General features: G+C 39.4%; 1 protein-coding gene across 2 annotated transcripts; it reads left to right on the top strand.

Annotated features, from left to right (window-relative positions):
- Positions 1-579: 579 nt before the first annotated feature.
- Positions 580-18853, top strand: LOC143033003 (equilibrative nucleobase transporter 1-like). 2 transcript variants are annotated; one of them, XM_076198199.1, is made up of 11 exons: positions 580-701; positions 1621-1930; positions 5973-6112; positions 6328-6374; positions 10496-10665; positions 12599-12716; positions 13897-14097; positions 14375-14479; positions 15797-15992; positions 17636-17747; positions 18551-18853. In XM_076198199.1, exons 2-11 carry the CDS (start codon positions 1655-1657, stop codon positions 18689-18691), a joined length of 1506 nt encoding a protein of 501 aa, XP_076054314.1. In that variant the 5' UTR covers positions 580-701; positions 1621-1654; the 3' UTR covers positions 18692-18853. The 2 variants fall into 2 exon arrangements, with proteins under 2 accessions (XP_076054314.1, XP_076054315.1); XM_076198200.1 differs by lacking the exon at positions 580-701 and having other exon boundaries at positions 1566-1930.
- Positions 18854-18914: the final 61 nt, after the last annotated feature.

The raw sequence follows: 18914 nt of genomic DNA on the forward strand, positions 1-18914 counted from the left end.
ACTGCCTGAGTCCTTTGCCTTACTAAGGCCGACTAAGGCCTCCCCGCCCCCCCAGCTACAAAGGCGACTAAGGACAAAGCACAAAAGGATTATTTCTGAACCTTGACCTAATTTACGTGAGGACAGAAGCGCTGGTTAAGTCCATAAGTGACGTCAACAACTGTGTCAAGGGTGATCAAAGGGTCCGCCATCTATGACGTCATATGCTCGAACGATGACGTCACCGTTTGACAGTGAGCTCTCCCAGTGTTCCACATCCTCCTTTTCCTCTGCTCCTCTTCCCTTCCTCCTCCTACTCCTTCACGTGAGTGTTAGAACCATAAAAAAAGAAAAATTAAGATAAACCAATCCGCAAACAACATATAAATAAATAAATCAAAGAAATAAAAATTTCAAGATTTAGTATGGTATTTACGACCTAATTCTCGAACTTCCCTCCTCCTCCTTCAGACGCCCTCCAGGAACTGAACGACAAACGTTCCCCTCGCTTTCCCAGATTCCCCCTCCCCCTCCTCCCCTCCATCCCCTCCCTCCACTCGGATTGTGATCGACCTAAACTACATCCAGTGTTCGTGTGGATGTCGAGGAGTGCGGTGCTGTCGTCCTCCAGAAGAAGAAGAACAGCAACAACGAGCGAAGAACGAAGGAAGAGCTTAACACAGAAAACGTAAAGCGGCCAGACAATTCGATTCAGCTTTGAGGTAAATAACCTCGTTTGACCTAAGGTTCTTGATCTAGTTTACATTGACCCAAGCAAAGGAGAAGGGTTAAGGTAATATTGGTTAACAGTTAATTGAGATGAGTTCGTTTGACCTGAGGGATTTCCGGGCAATTTGATCCAGTTTAAATTAAGCCGAGCGAAGGTTAAGTGTTAAGGTAATCTTGGTTATCAATTAACCGAGTTTAATCCTGCTGTGGAGCGATGGTTTCCCCAACGCATGGAAGGGAGTACCCACTAACTTAGACAAATTTCATTTAATCAATAATTCTTTTTACTCGTTTAAGACATCACGAAGTTAACTTAACTGCTCACTAACCAAGTATAACCCTCTTCAGCATCAGCAGAAGTTAGATGATTAAAATCACCTGACGACAGTCGGGGATTAAAGAATGTGAAGTGTTTACTTCCTGTTGCCATGGTAACGGCAAAAATGGCCAACTTTGTTTTTAGTTTGTTTTAGTTAATGGTGCCGTCAGCTGATTTAATTTCGTCGACAACGCCAAGTATATGCCTCCTCCACCACCCCCAACCACTCCCTCCTCCTCCACCATCCCCAACCACTCCCTCCACCACCACCACTCCACCTCTAACCACTCTCTCCTCCACTACCTCATCCACTCCCTCCACCTCAACCATCTCCAACCACCCCTCCACCATCCCCAACCACTCCCTCCACCACCATACCCACTCACTCCACCTCCACTATCCCCAACCACTCCCTCCTCCTCCACCACCCCACCCACTCTCTCCTCCACCATCCCCCAACCACTCCCTCCACCCCCTACCAGTTCAATACCCAGTTCCACCAACTGCCGTCACTAGCGTCCGCGCCTACGAACTCACGAGTACCTCGTACGTTCCCTCCAGTTTCCTAATAAACCCCGTGGTCCTCCTCCCAGGGTTATACCCGACACCCCGCGACCTCCGGCCACGATGACAGCGACCCCAGCGGGAGGCGCCGGCAGCTCTTCCTTCAGCACCTGCCGCAGATGGTTCCTCTACTTGATCGGGTTCTTCGAGTCGTTCCTCTTCGGCGGAGCCATCTTCGGCTGGGCGCAGCTGGTCTTCGTCCTCAAGACGGAGGGGATCTTCCTCGACAAGTGCGACGACTTCGAGGTGGACCTCGAAGGTCGTCCTCGAGGGGGGAGTAACTCCACGGGGAACCTCACGGTCCCCCTGGGCGATCTCCGTGAGGCGCCTAACGACCAGGTAAGTGGGTCCTCCTTCTCTTAGTAGGTGACGCCCCTACGGCCCAGAGGCACGCAACAACCTTAAAAAAAAAAAAAAAAAAAAAAAAAAAATCTTCTTAAATATTTCCTTTAGTTACATAAAGGCCATGTCTTGAAGGGCTTCAGGAACGCCCCTACGGACCATAATCACGTACCATTCCTTTCATGATTAGAGACTTATCTCCATACAAAGGAGATGATAGACCACATACGAGTATAACTTCCTCTTCCTCCTCTTCCTCCTCCTCCCCCCTTCCCCGTTTCGTAACCGGCAGGCTTATATATCATCTCGGTCGACAGGAAAGGCCGTTCAGTTGCCGTTGTTGTTGTTGTCGTTATTGTTGTTGTTGTCGTTGTTGTTGTTGTTGTCGTTGTTGTTGTCGTTGTTGTTGTCGTTGTTATCCAGTCACTAGATGAGGAGATGCGGTCCGTATTTTTCGACCACTTTCTCAATCCCTGACGAACGCTTTCTGCCTTGAACGACTTCACTAACTTCGTTTGTAACTTTCTAGAATCATTACTAGATTCTATAGTTACCTCAGCAAGTTAGATAAGCTTCGCTAGAAAAGAAGAAGAACTGAAGGATAGAATTGTCAAAAGAAGAGGCAGGAAAAGAAGACAGGCGATAGAATTGAAAAAGAAGAAGAGGAAGTGGAGGAAGAAGAGTGAGGAGAAGAAGAAGAAGAAGAAGAAGAAGAAGAAGAAGAAGAAGGAGAAGAAGAAGGAGGATAGAAGGAAGAAGAAGAAGAGGGAGGGGAAGAAGAAGAAGAAGAAGGAGAAGAAGAAGAAGAGGAAGGGGAAGAAAAATATGAAGAAGAAGAAGAAGAAGAAGAAGAAGAAGAAAAAGAAGAAGAGGGAGGGGAAGAGGAGGAAGATGAAGAGGAAGAAGAAGAAGAAAGAAGGAGAGGGAGAAGAAGAAGAGGAAGAAGGAGTGGAAGAAGAAGAAAAAGAAGAGGGAGAAGAAGAAGAGGAAGATGGTGGGGGAAGAAGAAGGAGAAGAAAACGGATAAAAAGAAAAAGAAGTAGAAGAGTGAAAGGTAGAATAGGAAGAAGAAGAAGAAGAAGAAGAAGACGAAGAAGAAGGAAGGAAAGAAGAAGAAGAGGAAGGGGAAGAAGAAGAAAGAGAAGAAAAAGAAGAAGAAGAGGGAGGGGAAGAGGAAGAAGATGAAGACGAAGAAGAAGAAAAAAGAAGAGGAAGAAGAAGAAGAGGAAGAAGGCGTGAAAGAAGAAGAAAAAGAAGAAGACGGAGAGGAAGAAGAGGAAGTTGGTGGGGAAGAAGAAGAAGAAGAAGAAAACGGATAAAAAGAAAAAGAAGTAGAAGAGTGACAGGCAGAATAGGAAGAAGAAGAAGAAGAAAAAGAAGAAGAAGAAGAAGAAGAAGGAGGGGAAGAGGAAGAAGATGAAGAGGGAGAAGAAGAAGAAGAAGAAGAAGAAGAAGGAGTGGAAGAAGAAGAAAAAGAAAAAAGAGAAGAAGAAGAGGAAGATGGTGGGGAAGAAGAAGAAGAAGAAGAAGAAGTAGACGGATAAAGAGAAAAAGAAGTAGAGGAGTGAGAGGCAGAATAGGAAGAAGAAGAAGAAGAAGAAGGAGGAAGGAAAGAAGAAGAAGAGGAAGGGGAAGAAAAAGAAGAAAGAGAAGAAGAAGAAGAAGAGGAAGAAGAAGAAGAAGAAGAGGGAGGGGAAGAGGAAGAAGATGAAGAGGGAGAAGAAGAAGAAAAAAGAAGAAGAGGAAGAAGGCGTGGAAGAAGAAGAGGGAGAAGAAGAAGAGGAAGATGGTGGGGAAGAAGAAGAAGAAGAAGAAAACGGATAAAAAGAAAAAGAAGTAGAAGAGTGAGAGGCAGAATAGAAAGAAGAAGAAGAAGAAGGAGGAGAAGAGGAGGAAGATGAAGAGGGAGAAGAGCAAGAAAAAAGAAGAAGAGGAAAACGGAGTGGAAGAAGAAGAAAAAGAAGAGGTAAAAGAAGAAGAAGAGGAAGATGGTGGGGAAGAATAAGAATAAGAAGAAGAAGAAGAAAACGGATAAAAAGAAAAAGAAGTAGAAGACTGACAGGCAGAATAGGAAGAAGAAGAAGAACAAGAAGAAAATGAAGAAGAAGGAGGAGGAGAAAGGAAAGAAGAAGAAGAGGAAGGGGGAAGAAGAAGAAGAAAGAGAAGAAGAAGAAGAAGAGGGAGGGGAAGAGGAAGAAGATGAAGAAGGAGAAGAAGAAGAAGAGGGAGAAGAAGAGGAAGAAGGAATGGAAGAAGAAGAAAAATAAGAAAAAGATGGTGGGGAAGAAGAAGAAGAAGAAGAAGAAAATGGATAAAAAGAAAAAGAAGTAGAAGAGTGACAGGCAGAACAGGAAGAAGAAGAAGAGGAAGAAGATGGTGGGGAAGAAGAAAGCGGATAAAAAGAAAAAGAAGTAGAAGAATGACAGGCAAAATAGGAAGAGGAAGAAGAAGAAGAAGAAGAAGAAGAAGAAGAAGAAGAAGAAGAAGAAGAAGAAGAAGAAGAAGAAGAAGAAATTGTTTGTAAATGCGTTAGCCTACAATCTCCCCTCCTCCCTCCTGACAATAAATGTGCAGACACACACACCCCCACCCCATGTTCCTCTGCATTTCACTTGAAGTTTTGTCTATGGCCAGACCAGAACCCCGAGGAAACCTCTAGAACCTAGAGAATGCTAAACCAACTTCAAATAACTCTAGAATCACTCATGTCGTCTTTAAAAAATCTTCAACTCAAAAAAAAAGAGTCAATACCGATTCCTCATTCTTTAGGGTATTTTGCGATACCCTTATGGACCAGAGTCACACGATAGAATTCTATGATAAATGTTTAACTTTTACTGCCCCTCCGTTCTGCCCCCCCCCCCCACACACACACACACACACCTTCCACTTTCCTTTACGGTGTCACCTTCGGAGCCATGTTGTTAATGTTGTTGTTGTTATTGTTGTTGTTGTTGTTGTTGTTGTTGTTGTTGTTGTTGTTCCCTAGACTGCCTGGCCGAGCATTCCAGTCTCCCTGAGGAACGCCATGGTTGAAACAGGTTTTCCCATAAATCCTATTAGATGTGCATTGTGATGTTGACGTGCGTGGTTGCCTACAATGCAGTCTTCCACAATATGCTGCATCCTGGAGAGTCATCTGCGATACGATCATCCAACCTCTTCTGGTAGCTTAGAAGGGATGCATGATGGTCGCCTGGTGGACTATGTCCTCTCGGGGGTGAGTGGATTCAGAAGGATGGATGTCAGGAGGTCAGGCATGCAGTAATGTATTGTCTTTCAGTTTGTTATTGGAATCGAAAGCGATACGTTTATGGATATGATTCTGGAGGTGGGTGTCTGGTGGCAGTGGAGGAAAAGAAGAGATTAATTATGTGGTATAGGTATTTAGATGTTTTGATGTGTAAATGTTATGTTATGTAGTGAAGTAGGTACGTTGTGCTTCTGGAGGCCACGGCAAGTGTCTGTGTGCTTCTCATGGTGTAAATCCTCTGTAGTGCGTTGTACTTGTGCAGACTGTAATTGCCTTCAGGGCATTGTTTTGTATGGTCTGAAGTGTGGTCTGAAGGCTACCGGTGACGTAATACAATCTTCCTTCAATTATGCGTTCATTCTAGTTTACATAAGATATATTTTTTTTGTCTTTCATTAAGTTGTGAAAAAATCATAATAATTCCACATTCCAAGATGGACCACATACAATTCCGTTCTTTAATTTCCTTTACTTTTTTCACTCTTATTTGATCTATTTTTCGTTATGTCGTAAAAAAAAAAAAAAAAAAAAAATACTCCACAATGATCGATTCCATTAAATGATCACTTTCTTAATATATTACATTCTATCTACTAATTCATTTATTGAATATATCCATTTAATTCTAATCTTGATTCTATAAACTAATTTTATTCTTAATTCTATCTTATTGGTTACTTTATTCATTCGATTTTTTATTTAATTCTTAATTTACTTCTATCTTATTTATTTCAAATTCTATCTATTCATTTATTTGATTTATTTAAATTAATTTATTCATAACAGTTCCTTCGAGGATGTGAGGCCCAGGATGAGACCTTCGCCTTGATCTATACTGTGGCGTGCACCGTGTACAGCACTCCGGGCTTCCTCTTCGGCTACATGCTCCACCACCTCGGCCTCGCCGCCACCAGGATCTCCGGCGGGTAGGTCCTCCACCACCATAAAAAAAAAAAAAAAAAAAAAAAAAAAAAAAAAAAAAAAAAAAAAAAAAAAAAAAAAAAAAAAAAAAAGAGAGAGAGAGAGAGAGAGAGAGAGAGAGAGAGAGAGAGGGACAGAAAGAGAGACTGACATATACCAATACAATATAACACAAATTAATAAATAAATTTTTATTATTCTTGTCTTTCTCTTGTTGCAGGACGATGCTTATTCTCGGGTTCATAAGCCTTGGCGTGGCTTCCAGAGGTCTGTGCACATGTTAATCTATTTCATATTATTATTATTATTTTTTTTTATATAAATTTAGTACGGTACAATACAGGACTAAGTGCCAGTCCTGAATAAATATAGAAATTTAAATATTAACATGTTTTCGTGTATACGTACACACAGTATATATATATATATATATATATATATATATATATATATATATATGTATATATATATATGTATATATATATAATATATATATATATATGTATATATATATGTATATATATATATATATATATATATATATATATGTATATATATATGTTATGTGTATATACAGTATATATATATATATATATATATATATATATATGTGTGTGTGTGTGTGTGTGTGTGTGTGTGTGTGTGTGTGTGTGTGTGTGTGTGTGTATGTGTGTGTGTGTGACAACCATCGAGGGATTAGTCTAATGATTATTGAAGGCAAGATCTTTGCAAGAATCTTCACCAACCGCCTCATTCACCATTCAGACGACACAAAACCAGACAGCCAGTGCGGCTTTAAATCCAACAGAGGAACCATTGACACGATGTTCTCATCCAGACAGATCCCGGACAGGTGGAGGGAGCAAAAACCGTGAACTAAACATGTTCTTCGTGGATCTTACTAAGGCCTTTGATTCTATCCGTCGGGAAGGTCTGTGGAAATCTCTGTCAATGATTGGCTGCGCAAGGAAGATTGTTAACATCATTCTTTAGTTCCGTGATGGCATGATAGTGAGGGTGCAGGACCAAGGAAAAATGTCAGTCTCATTCCTCGTCACGGTCCTCTCTCTCCCATGCTTCTCGACGCCTTTATGAACTGTGATAAAGGAGTCATGATCAGGTCTCAGCCATGACGGAGATGTATTACAACCTTCAACACTTCAAGGCCCACACGGGGGTAAGGTTGTCGTTAATGCGGGAACTTCTCTACGCTGATGACTATGCCCTGATGGCTTACACCCAGAGTGACGTTCCGAGCATAGTCAACGATTTCTTCAGAGTTGCCACGCGCTTCGGGTATAAGCATCAACAGGACAAATACTCTTCGCGTACCACTTCACGACCCTATTATCGTGATTGGTGATGAGGAACTCAAGGCTGTGGACAAAGTTTTGCTACCTGGGAGGACTTCTGTCCCAGAATGCCAAGATAGATGATAAGGTCACCATCTGCATCGGCAAGACCTGCGACATATATGGACGGTTCCAGTGCAGGCCGTGGTCATACAGCTGATTGATGCTCACCACTGAAATTGCCGTCTACAGCACAGTCGTAAGTACCACCTCACTGTACGGTTGTGAGACCTGGACACGGTCCCGGCAACACCTGAAGAAAATTGACCAGTTCCACGTGAAATGTCTTCATAAGATCTGCAACATCTCGTGGAAGGACAAGATACCTGACACAGTGCTCCTCGACTGCTGTAAAACCACCAGAATCGAGGCGTTTTTAATGACAGCCCAACTACTTTGGTCAGGCCATGTAGTTTTTTTGAATAACACGCGTACCTCAGGCATTGTTCTATGGCGAACTACCCAAAGGCCATCGTCCCCAAGGGGGCCAGCACAAGAGGTAAAAGGACGTACTACGGACAACTCTCGAGGGCTGCAACATCAGCATTGGGAAGAATCGGGTGTATATATATATATATATATATATATATATATATATATATATATATATATATATATATATATATATATATATATATATATATATTCATTGTATATATGGGCAGGAGATTTTCCCTCAAGCATGTTTGGTTAAATTCAATGACAAGATTATTATTGCAGATTCTTTTTTATCTGCCTTTCCTCTTTCTCTGAGAATCTTTTTCCTTTCCACGGGAAGTTGTCTTATAATGTCACCATATGACATTGTTTTGTAAGTTACTTTGGGCATGGCTTTACCAAAGTAAAAAACTGGCCAGAACGCGTTTTCACACTACTTAGTGCTTCATCAGTGGCTAGAGTGTGAATATCTGATTGAATTTTTGTGTTTATATACTATTAGTGTTGGTCTGATATTTCATTTTTGAGGCTTCTGATTGGCTAGTGGGCTGGACTGGGACTCCCGGACTATTCTACTTCCTGATTGGTCGGCTGTTGTGTGACGTCATCAGTATTGTGCCTTCTTTCAGGGAGCTGAGATCTCCTTACGCTAGGGAGGGCCTCTAAATCCCTAGTTTGTATATTAAGATTGGGAGATGTTTCTTTAATAAAGAGAGCCTCGAGGATAGGTAGTCTTCTATGGTCTTAGTTTGTTGCCAGCACTTCTGTGTTTTCTATTAGAGTTTCTCTTTTTAAATTTCTTTTGTGAGCAGAATGATGGTGGTTTTTGGGAGCTCCTGAAGAGAGGTGGTATGATAACCGGCGTGAGAGCTTCATTGTTGTCATGCCAATATAGTTTGAAGGTTGGGATGCACAGTTCCCAAGTTTACATGTGTACCTATATATGACGTGAGTTCTCTGAAGGTCACTTTTACTTTATCTTATATTATTCTTTAGTAGCAGTTGAGATGTACTTTAGAGTTTTCTTCTTTTGTATTAATATTTCTTTTAATGATTTGTTGCATAACCCTTTCATCTTCTTTGTAGGCTGTGGAGAAGAAGGACTTATAGTAAATTTTAATCAGGTTTTTGGCGTTAATGTCCTGTGGGATTTTGTCTGGGTGGCTTTTGTAAAAGTGACCTTCAGAGAACTCACGTCATATATAGGGACACATGTAAACTTGGGAACTGTGCATCCCAACCTTCAAACTATATTGGCATGACAACAATGAAGCTCTCACGCCGGTTATCATACCACCTCTCTTCAGAAGCTCCCAAAAACCACCATCATTCTGCTCACAAAAGAAATTTAAAAAGAGAAACTCTAATAGAAAACACAGAAGTGCTGGCAACAAACCAAGACCATAGAAGACTACCTATCCTCGAGGCTCTCTTTATTAAAGAAACATCTCCCAATCTTAATATACAAACTAGGGATTTAGAGGCCCTCCCTAGCGTAAGGAGATCTCAGCTCCCTGAAAGAAGGCACAATACTGATGACGTCACACAACAGCCGACCAATCAGGAAGTAGAATAGTCCGGGAGTCCCAGTCCAGCCCACTAGCCAATCAGAAGCCTCAAAAATGAAATATCAGACCAACACTAATAGTATATAAACACAAAAATTCAATCAGATATTCACACTCTAGCCACTGATGAAGCACTAAGTAGTGTGAAAACGCGTTCTGGCCAGTTTTTTTACTTTGGTAAAGCCATGCCCAAAGTAACTTACAAAACAATGTCATATGGTGACATTATAAGACAACTTCCCGTGGAAGGGAAAAAGATTCTCAGAGAAAGAGAAAAGGCAGATAAAAAACTCTGCAATAATAATCTAGCCATTAAATTTAACCAAACATGCTTGAGATACTATATATATATACATATATATATATATATATATATATATATATATATATATATATATATATATATATATATATATATATGTGTGTTGAGACATTCTGACAGGTTGACGTAAATGGAGTAGGAAACACAGGAGTTTATTCCTGACTAGTTTCGCAGGCGTGCTTTTTCATTCCTCTGAAAATGCATACCTGCGAAACTAGTCAGGAATAAACTCAAGACTAAGACTCCTGTGTTTCCTACTCCGCATACGTCATATGTATATATATATATATATATATATATATATAATATATGTATACATTTATATATATTTTATATATATATCGTTAGAAAGAAAATAGTGGAAGAATCTATCAGTATTAATTTGAACCCCTTCCGTACCGGGTAGTACTTTTCCTTTTATTCTGAATGCCGCCATGTGATTTCATTCATCTCCGTGGCACTCCTTCCGTTTAAGTTCTTCGTAGTAGTTCACATGTCTCCCATACTTTATGTATTGCTGTCTCTTAGCTTCCTGAAGACCTCCCCGACACTAAATTTAATCACTAAACATCCACCAAGTCCCACTCGTCCCCGGTCCGAGGACCCTCTAGTGAATTCAAGTGATCGTTCGGGGTGCCCATGGGAGGCCCACCTCCCCGCTCACAGGTCGAGAACTACTGACGAAGAGCCAAGTTCTTCCTCCTTCAGACTCCCCGAACTGGATCTACGGGGCCATGGTCCTCCTGGCCCTCGGCGGGAACCAGCTGCGGATGGCGGGTTTCCAGTTGGCCAACCTCTTCCCGAAGTACAAGGCGACGGCCCTCACCATCATGAGCGGGATCTTCGCCGCCTCCGCCGGGCTGTTCCTCTTCATACAGGTATCGCAAGCCTATCAGGTTCTTCCGCATACATACATACATACATACATACATACATACACACACACATACATTCATATTACAATAAAACACTAGATTCATGTGTTCCACAGACGCAAGGTAACCACTAATGAAAATAAACAACCGGAAGGTGTAATACACGAAAGCGCTCTTCTCCTGTCGCTTCTTTTCATTAGTGATTACCTTGCATACATTCATATATACTCGTGAATACATACATAGGTACCTACTCAGGTACATACACACACACACACACACACACACATATTTTATAGGGATACACATACATAGGTGCATATAAACCAAACTACGTACATATCTAGGTATGCAAGAGTGATCAATGGGAAAGAAGAAACTAAACGAAGCAGAGCGCTTTCGTATATTACATATTCAGTACAAAATACATAGAAAAGGAGGATTACAGCAATATATATATATATATATATATATATATATATATATATATTCACTATAAACCCACTATCGGAGAAATAATAACGGAAAATACAGGGAAACTGTATATTTCGACTACTATCTGTAGTCCTCTTCAGCAGAATGCTTACATGAAGTTAAGGTACAAGTATATATGAGGAAATGAGGGGTACATAGAAGGGGATGAGGAAAGTGGGGGGGGGGGACTCAGGTTACATGCCCTTGAAATGGTTGGGTTGAGGGAGGACAGTGGGTGATATTTTGTCCAACCGCTCTCGACATAATTTTGTTGACCGCTAACTTGGTAATACAATCTGGGGGCCACTGACCTTTAGAGGTATTAAAGTTAGGATAATGGTGGCCCCCAGATTGTATTACCAAGTTAGAGGTCAACAAAATTATGTCGAGAGCGGTTGGACAAAATATCACCCACTGTCCTCCCTCAACCCAACCATTTCAAGGGCATGTAACCTGAGTCCCCCCCCCCCCACTTTCCTCATCCCCTTCTATGTACCCCTCATTTCCTCATATATACTTGTACCTTAACTTCATGTAAGCATTCTGCTGAAGAGGACTACAGATAGTAGTCGAAATATACAGTTTCCCTGTATTTTCCGTTATTATTTCTCCGATAGTGGGTTTATAGTGAACTTTTACAAATGTGTTATAACATACCAATTTCCATATATATATATATATATATATATATATATATATATATATATATATATATATACATATATATGCATCCATATGTAATCCTCCTTTTCTATGTACTTTGCACTGAAGATGTATTATACGAAAGTGCTCTGCTTCGTTTACTTTTTCTTTTCCACTGGTCACTCTTGCATAACTGAACACAAGTTACCAGTGTTTCTTATTAGCATATCTAGGATTTATACATACATAAGGATCTCCGAGTCCCGCGCGTTACCACTCACATCCTACAAAAGTTTCGAAACACAGGATGGGCCCGACTGGAGTCTACTGGTCCGGATGTTTCGAAGCTTCCCGACAAGCGATTATTTTCCCATAATATTTACGACGGAGAAACGATCAAAATCTTAGTTACGTTCTCTGGTGTCGTCGGGTTTCGTAGAAAACGGGATTCGGTCGGTGTAACCTTGGATGCAAGACATCGTATCAGGTTTCGAAGCTTTTGTACGATATGGGTACATACACATACACATAAGACTTGCATATATTAACACACATACATAAACATATACTGTACATATATAAGTATATACATAAACATATATATATATATATATATATATATATATATATATATATATATATATATATATATATATATATATATATATATATATATATATACAATACATGTATAGGTAAACATCTACACATATACATAAACATATACATACATGCGTAAACACACACACACACACACACACACACACACCTATGCACACAAATGGTAAACTAATTCATGCCTTCTTGGATTCTATCGCAGTTGATGGTGGAAGCTGGTTTCTCTCGACAGCTGGCTTGTTGGTTGCTGGCAGGGCTGTCATCATTGTCAGTCTTCCTGACAGCGGCCATGCCATGCCACCACGTCCCCTACGAGGAAGGTAATCCTGGAAATTGTTTCTCGGGTCCTTTCTCCCTACACTGATTAATCACTTGCATAAAATTCCTCCTTCGTCATCCCCGAAACTCAATCGGTGTCGGTATTTTATGTGGCCTACGAATATTTTTTCCTCTGGTATAGTATGTGGGCTACCTATTCAACGTACACAGGAACGCACCCAACATTGCAGGTTAGGTTAGGTTAGGTTGTTAGGTTAGGTTAGGTTAGGTTAGGGTTAGGTTGGGTTAGGTTAGGGTTAGGTTAGGTTAGGGTTAGGTTAGGTTATGTTAAGGTTAGGTTAGGTTAGGGTTAGGTTGGGTTAGGTTAGGGTTAGGTTGGGTTAGGTTAGGGTTAGGTTGGGTTAGGTTTAAATGAAAACACTTTTAAAGTATTGTTGCTTGTTTTAATTTTTTTCCTGAGATAGAACGCAATCAAATAGGGCAGGCCACACACTAAACCAGTTTCAAAAAGGTAGGCCACTTACTAAACCGGCACCACTCAATCTAGGATTTCCTAGTCAACTTAACTAGAAGACCAAGAGTTTAACTATGACGGGGATAGTTCTGCGCGAGGTTAATCTTCTGTGCTGCCTTTGAATTTAAATCCAGTTCAGCTGCTGAGGCTTTCCGGGGGGGAAGGGGGGGTAGTCGACAACCCCCCTCACATTGGGGGGAGTCATGGGGGACATATGCCCCCCCGAGGGCAATTTTAGGGGGAGGGGGCAATTCTTGACTATGTTGCAGAAATAATGGCGACTGGGTCTATGCGCTGCAGTTTTTTTATCATTATCATTACCATTATTATCATTATTGATATATTACTATTATTAATACCATCATTAATAGTACTATAATCATTATAATCTATATTAATATTATTATCATTATTATTATCATTATGACTGTTATCATTGTTATTATTATTATTATTGTTACTAGTCGTCGTCGTCTTCTTCTACTAATTATTATTATTATCATTGTTACTAGTCGTCGTCTTCTTCTTTTACTAATTATTATTATTATTATTATTATTATTATTATTATTATTATTATTTTTATTATTATTACTACTACTACTACTACTACTACTACTACTACTACTACTACTACTACTACAGTTATTACTAATACTATTATTATAATTTCATTTTATTCTATTTATTTATTTATCTATTTTCTCAGATGTCAAAGTCAAGATGGTGGACGACGAAGACGACGAAGATGACGACGACGGCGACAACGACGATCCGGTGAAGCCGAGTCTATTCTCGCTCTCGTCCACGCTCCATCTCTACTGGTTCTTCATCAATCTCTACTGCATTGTCCTCTTCGCCACTTTCTTCAACTCCTGGGTCAGCGACATCGCCGACAGCGTCGAAGAAGGTACGACGGCAGGTTCACACTGAGGGAAATTACCGTCGATTCTTGCGCGTTCGTTCAAGTAAAAACGACTTCGGTTACATTTTTTTTTTTTTTTTTGTGTATTTTATATATTTGGACTGAATTCAATTACTTGACATCTGATGACGTCACGTTAGCCAGTGCATGAATGTCATCCTTTTTATGTATTTTATGTATTTGGACTGAATTCAATTACTTGACATCCTTGTCCAAATGGATGGATGGATGGATGGATGGATTGATTGTTTATCTGTTTCAGCCGGATTCTTCTCGTCCTTGTTCAGCCTGGCGGCCTTCCTGACGCCCCTCATCTCGCCCTTCCCGGGCCTTCTCATGGACTTCATGGCCAAAAGGGTGCCCAAAGGTCAGTTGGGGGCCTTCGTCCTCTCTCTCTCTCTCTCTCTCTCTCTCTCTCTCACACACACACACACACACACACACACACACACACACATCCTGTTCAGGTGGGACAGTAACAGCCTACAGATTAAACTTTGTATGCCCTGATTGGAGCTCAAAGACGCTATGTACTACTCAAACAAGCCATATCTTATCATAATTATCTTTATTATTACTATTATCATTATTTCTACCATATATATATATATATATATATATATATATATATATATATATATATATATATATATATAATATATATATATATATATATATATATATATATATATATATATATATATATAAGTGGAAGGTGGCAAGGAGATACAGGTCAGGAGTGATATATTTCCTCTAACGTTTCGACGAATATCTTCCTCAGAGACCACAGACAGACAGATTTTATGGACAATACCACAGTACTGGCTTATCTTGCCGGCCGTCTGGGAAAGGAGCGCGCTGATTGGCGGACGGTTGGGAAAGGAGCCCGCTTATTGGCGGACGGTTGGGAAAGGAGCGCGCTGATTGGCGGACGGTTGGGAAAGGAGCGCGCTGATTGGCGGACGGTTGGGAAAGGAGCCCGCTGATTGGCGGACGGTTGGGAAAGGAGCCCGCTGATTGGCGGACGGTTGGGAAAGGAGCCGGCTGATTGGCGGACGGTTGGGAAAGGAGCCCGCTGATTGGCGGACAGTTGGGAAAGGAGCCCGCTGATTGGCGGCCGGTTGCTCGCGATGTTTTGCGAGTTAGATTGACCTTGGCCGCGCTAACTCGCAAAAGATCGCAAGCAACCGGCCGCCAATCAGAAGGCTCCTTTCCCAGACGGCCGCCAATCAGGAGGCTCCTTTCCCAGACGTCCGGCAAGATGAGCCAGTACTTGAGTATTTGCTGTCCATAAAATCTGTTTGTCTATAGTCCCTCTGAGGAAGGTATCCGTCGAAACGCTAGAAGAAATACATCACTCCGGCCTTATCATGTGTCTCCTTACCACCTTCCACTCATATATATATATATATATATATATATATATATATATATTATATATATATATATATATATATATTATATATATATATATGTGTGTGTGTGTGTTTGTCTATACATAATATATATATATATATATATATAATATATATATATAATATATATATATATATATATATATATAATATATATATATATGTATGTTTATGTGTTTACATACGCACACATGCCACCTATTAATCTTACTCCAGAGGATAACTTTCTCTCTCTCTCTCTCTCTCTCTCTCTCTCTCTGCTGACGCAGACTGCAGCGAAGTGGAGCGTCGCGTGGCCGAGCTCCGAAGTCCGATGATTCCTCTCCTGACGGTGTCCCTGCTGGTGACGGTCCTCCACAGCTGCCTCTTCTTCAAGCACCCGGCAGCCCTCTACGTGGCCATCACCTGCCTGACGCTCACGAGGCCCTCCGTCGTCGCCGTCGGCAACGCCTTCGTCAGAATCAGGTACGGAGGTACTCGGAATTAAAAAAAAAAAAAAAAAAAAAAAAAAAAATTGCGGGATTCGAACCGTCTCCCACTGGCACGCCAACGACTTGTCTCCGGCGCGCAGGGCCCGGGCTCAACTTGGGAAATTACGAAAGAGATCAATCGTCAACTTCAAGAGAATATGGTTTGGTCGATTACACACACACATTATATATATATATATTATATATATATATATATAAGTTATATATATATATTTAATATATATATTATAATATATATATATGTATATATATATATATATATATATATATATATATATAATATATATATATATATATATATATAAACAGTACCTTTGAAGTTCTGCATACGACAGCTTTGGTAAAAGTTTATGATTACACTGATTTTGTGTACTGTTTAGTTGTTGCATTTATATTATTTCATATTTCGTAAATAATGAAAGAGCAAAATCTACGTTCAGCTACACGAGGGTTCAAACTTTAATCTAAAAATACAAATGCAGAGCGCTTTCGTATAGTACATCTCCACAAAATGCTCTAGCTATCCGGAGTGATTATCTCGTTGTCAGTGACCACATTATATATATATATATATATATATATATATATATTTTTTTTTTTTTTTTTTTTTTTTTTTTTAAGTTGGTGTAACCTGCAGCTCAGCTATTTATCGTGAACGTAATTTTACATTAAAAATGTGTGAAATTAGGAATTAATCTCTACTTTTTGGCTTTTGTTAAAAATCGAGCCTGAGTTGTGTGGCTTTATGTGGTAGCTAGAACTGCACATAATGGCAAGAACACTCTTTAAGTAAAAATTACTCCATTAAGCTTTATATTCATTTAATATGACATGAATTACAATATTCTTTGATCTTACCTCCACATTTTTTAAAAACTTCCCCCAATACTTACAAGATAATAAATAATAATATAGTTTCAGTTATTTCGGTTGGAACGTAAAAAACTGGCCGATTTTGGCACGCGTGCTTATAAAGGTTGCCCACCTATCCCCTCGTCCTTTCGGCCAGATACACACATGTACACATACCTACGTGCGTGTAAATATACCTACATATACACATACATACTTAGAAGCATACAAAGCAACATATATGCACACATGTCTACATACATACGAGCACATATACCTACATTTATACATACATACAAGCACACATGCCAACATATATGCACATATTCCTACATACATGCATGTACACAAACCTACATGCATACATACATGTATACACAAGTACATATAAACTTCCTACAACACAAACAAAAACACAAGAAAATCAGATCAACTGAGACGTAAATGAAACAAAACATTATTATTATTTCTATTACCATCATTATTATTATAATTTCTATTATCATTATTATTATTATTATCATTTTTATTATCATTATAATTTCTATTATTATTATTAATTATTATTATTATTATTATTATTAATTATCATTATTATTATTATTATTATTATTATTATTATCATTATTATTATTATTATTATTGTTGTCATTATTATTATTACTGTTATTATTATTATTATTACTATTATTATTATTATTATTATTATTATTATTATTATCTTTTATTATCATTATTATTTATCTATTATTTATTTGTGTCCAGGTTCCCTGCCTCCCACTTCAACCGCCTGATCGGGATCTACGGCACAATCATCTCCCTCCTGACGATGATCCAGTACCCGCACTTCATCTGGGCACAACACAGCTACATCACGGTGAGCGACAAACGGCCTCCCATTCCAAAAAGGTCCCCCCCCCAAAAAAAAAAAAAAAAAAAAAAAAAAAAAAATCAAGTCCCATTCCTAAAAAAAAAAAAAAAAAAAAAAAATCCCCAATGAAAACCAGGGTCCAATTCCTTAAGGAAAAAAAAAAAAAAAAAAACCAGGGCCCCCATTCCAGAAAAAGTCTGGAGTTAGCCAGAATAAAATCTATAAAGGGCAAACGGATAAATAATAAAATAACATATACCTTCTTAGTCACAAGGTCCAGCTCTTTGCTGAATAAAATCGTCTGGCGACAGAAGAACAAGACTGAAATGTCTGGTTATACATTAATTTCTCCATCACAGTCTTTGATCTAGAATGTTACAGCTAGGACCGAAATGGCCACTAATGACATCAATTCATTGGGATTCAATTTCTAATTTCCATGTCGTTTTCTCTCACTCCAAGTGACGTCACACACAAGAACCACATTCTATCATTATTATTATTATTATTATTATTATTATTATTATTATTATTATTATTATCACTATTATTTTTATTATAAGGAACGAGACCCTGATTTTCACTGAGGACTTTTTTTTTTTTTTTTTTAGGAATGAGACCTTGATTTTCATTGAGGATTTTTTTTTTTTAGGAATGGGACCCTGATTTTCATTTTTTCTTTTTTATTTAGGAATGGGACCCTGATTTTAATTTTTTGACCCTGATTTTTTTTTTTTTTTTTTTTTTTTTTTTTTTTTTATTCTGTCCAAAAACAGAGTCTCTGAGTCTTATTCCTGATCTTCCCACAGGCCCAGAGCACGATGATGATCCTCCTGCTTCTCGGGTGGCTCCAGCCCCTCCACCTCCTCTACAGCCCCTTCCTCAGGAAGATCGCCAGGAGCCAAACGCCCAAGTCAGCAGCGGAGGAGCCCCTGACAAAATCGTGCTGACGCGCCCTACGTACATCTAGCAATTGAAGGCTGACATAGCAGGGGTTCGAGTCCTTAGCTTGACCATGTACCAATTCCTGCATGTATGCCTCCTCGAGTTCCTCGACGATGATGGCTTGGAATCAAAATTGTGTGATATATATATATATATATATATATATATATATATATATATATACATATATATATATATATATATATATATATATATATATATATATAT

This window comes from Oratosquilla oratoria, chromosome 15 (assembly GCF_046742065.1).
Source record: "Oratosquilla oratoria isolate Oo_2021 chromosome 15, ASM4674206v1, whole genome shotgun sequence".
NCBI classification, from domain to species: Eukaryota; Metazoa; Arthropoda; class Malacostraca; order Stomatopoda; family Squillidae; genus Oratosquilla; species Oratosquilla oratoria.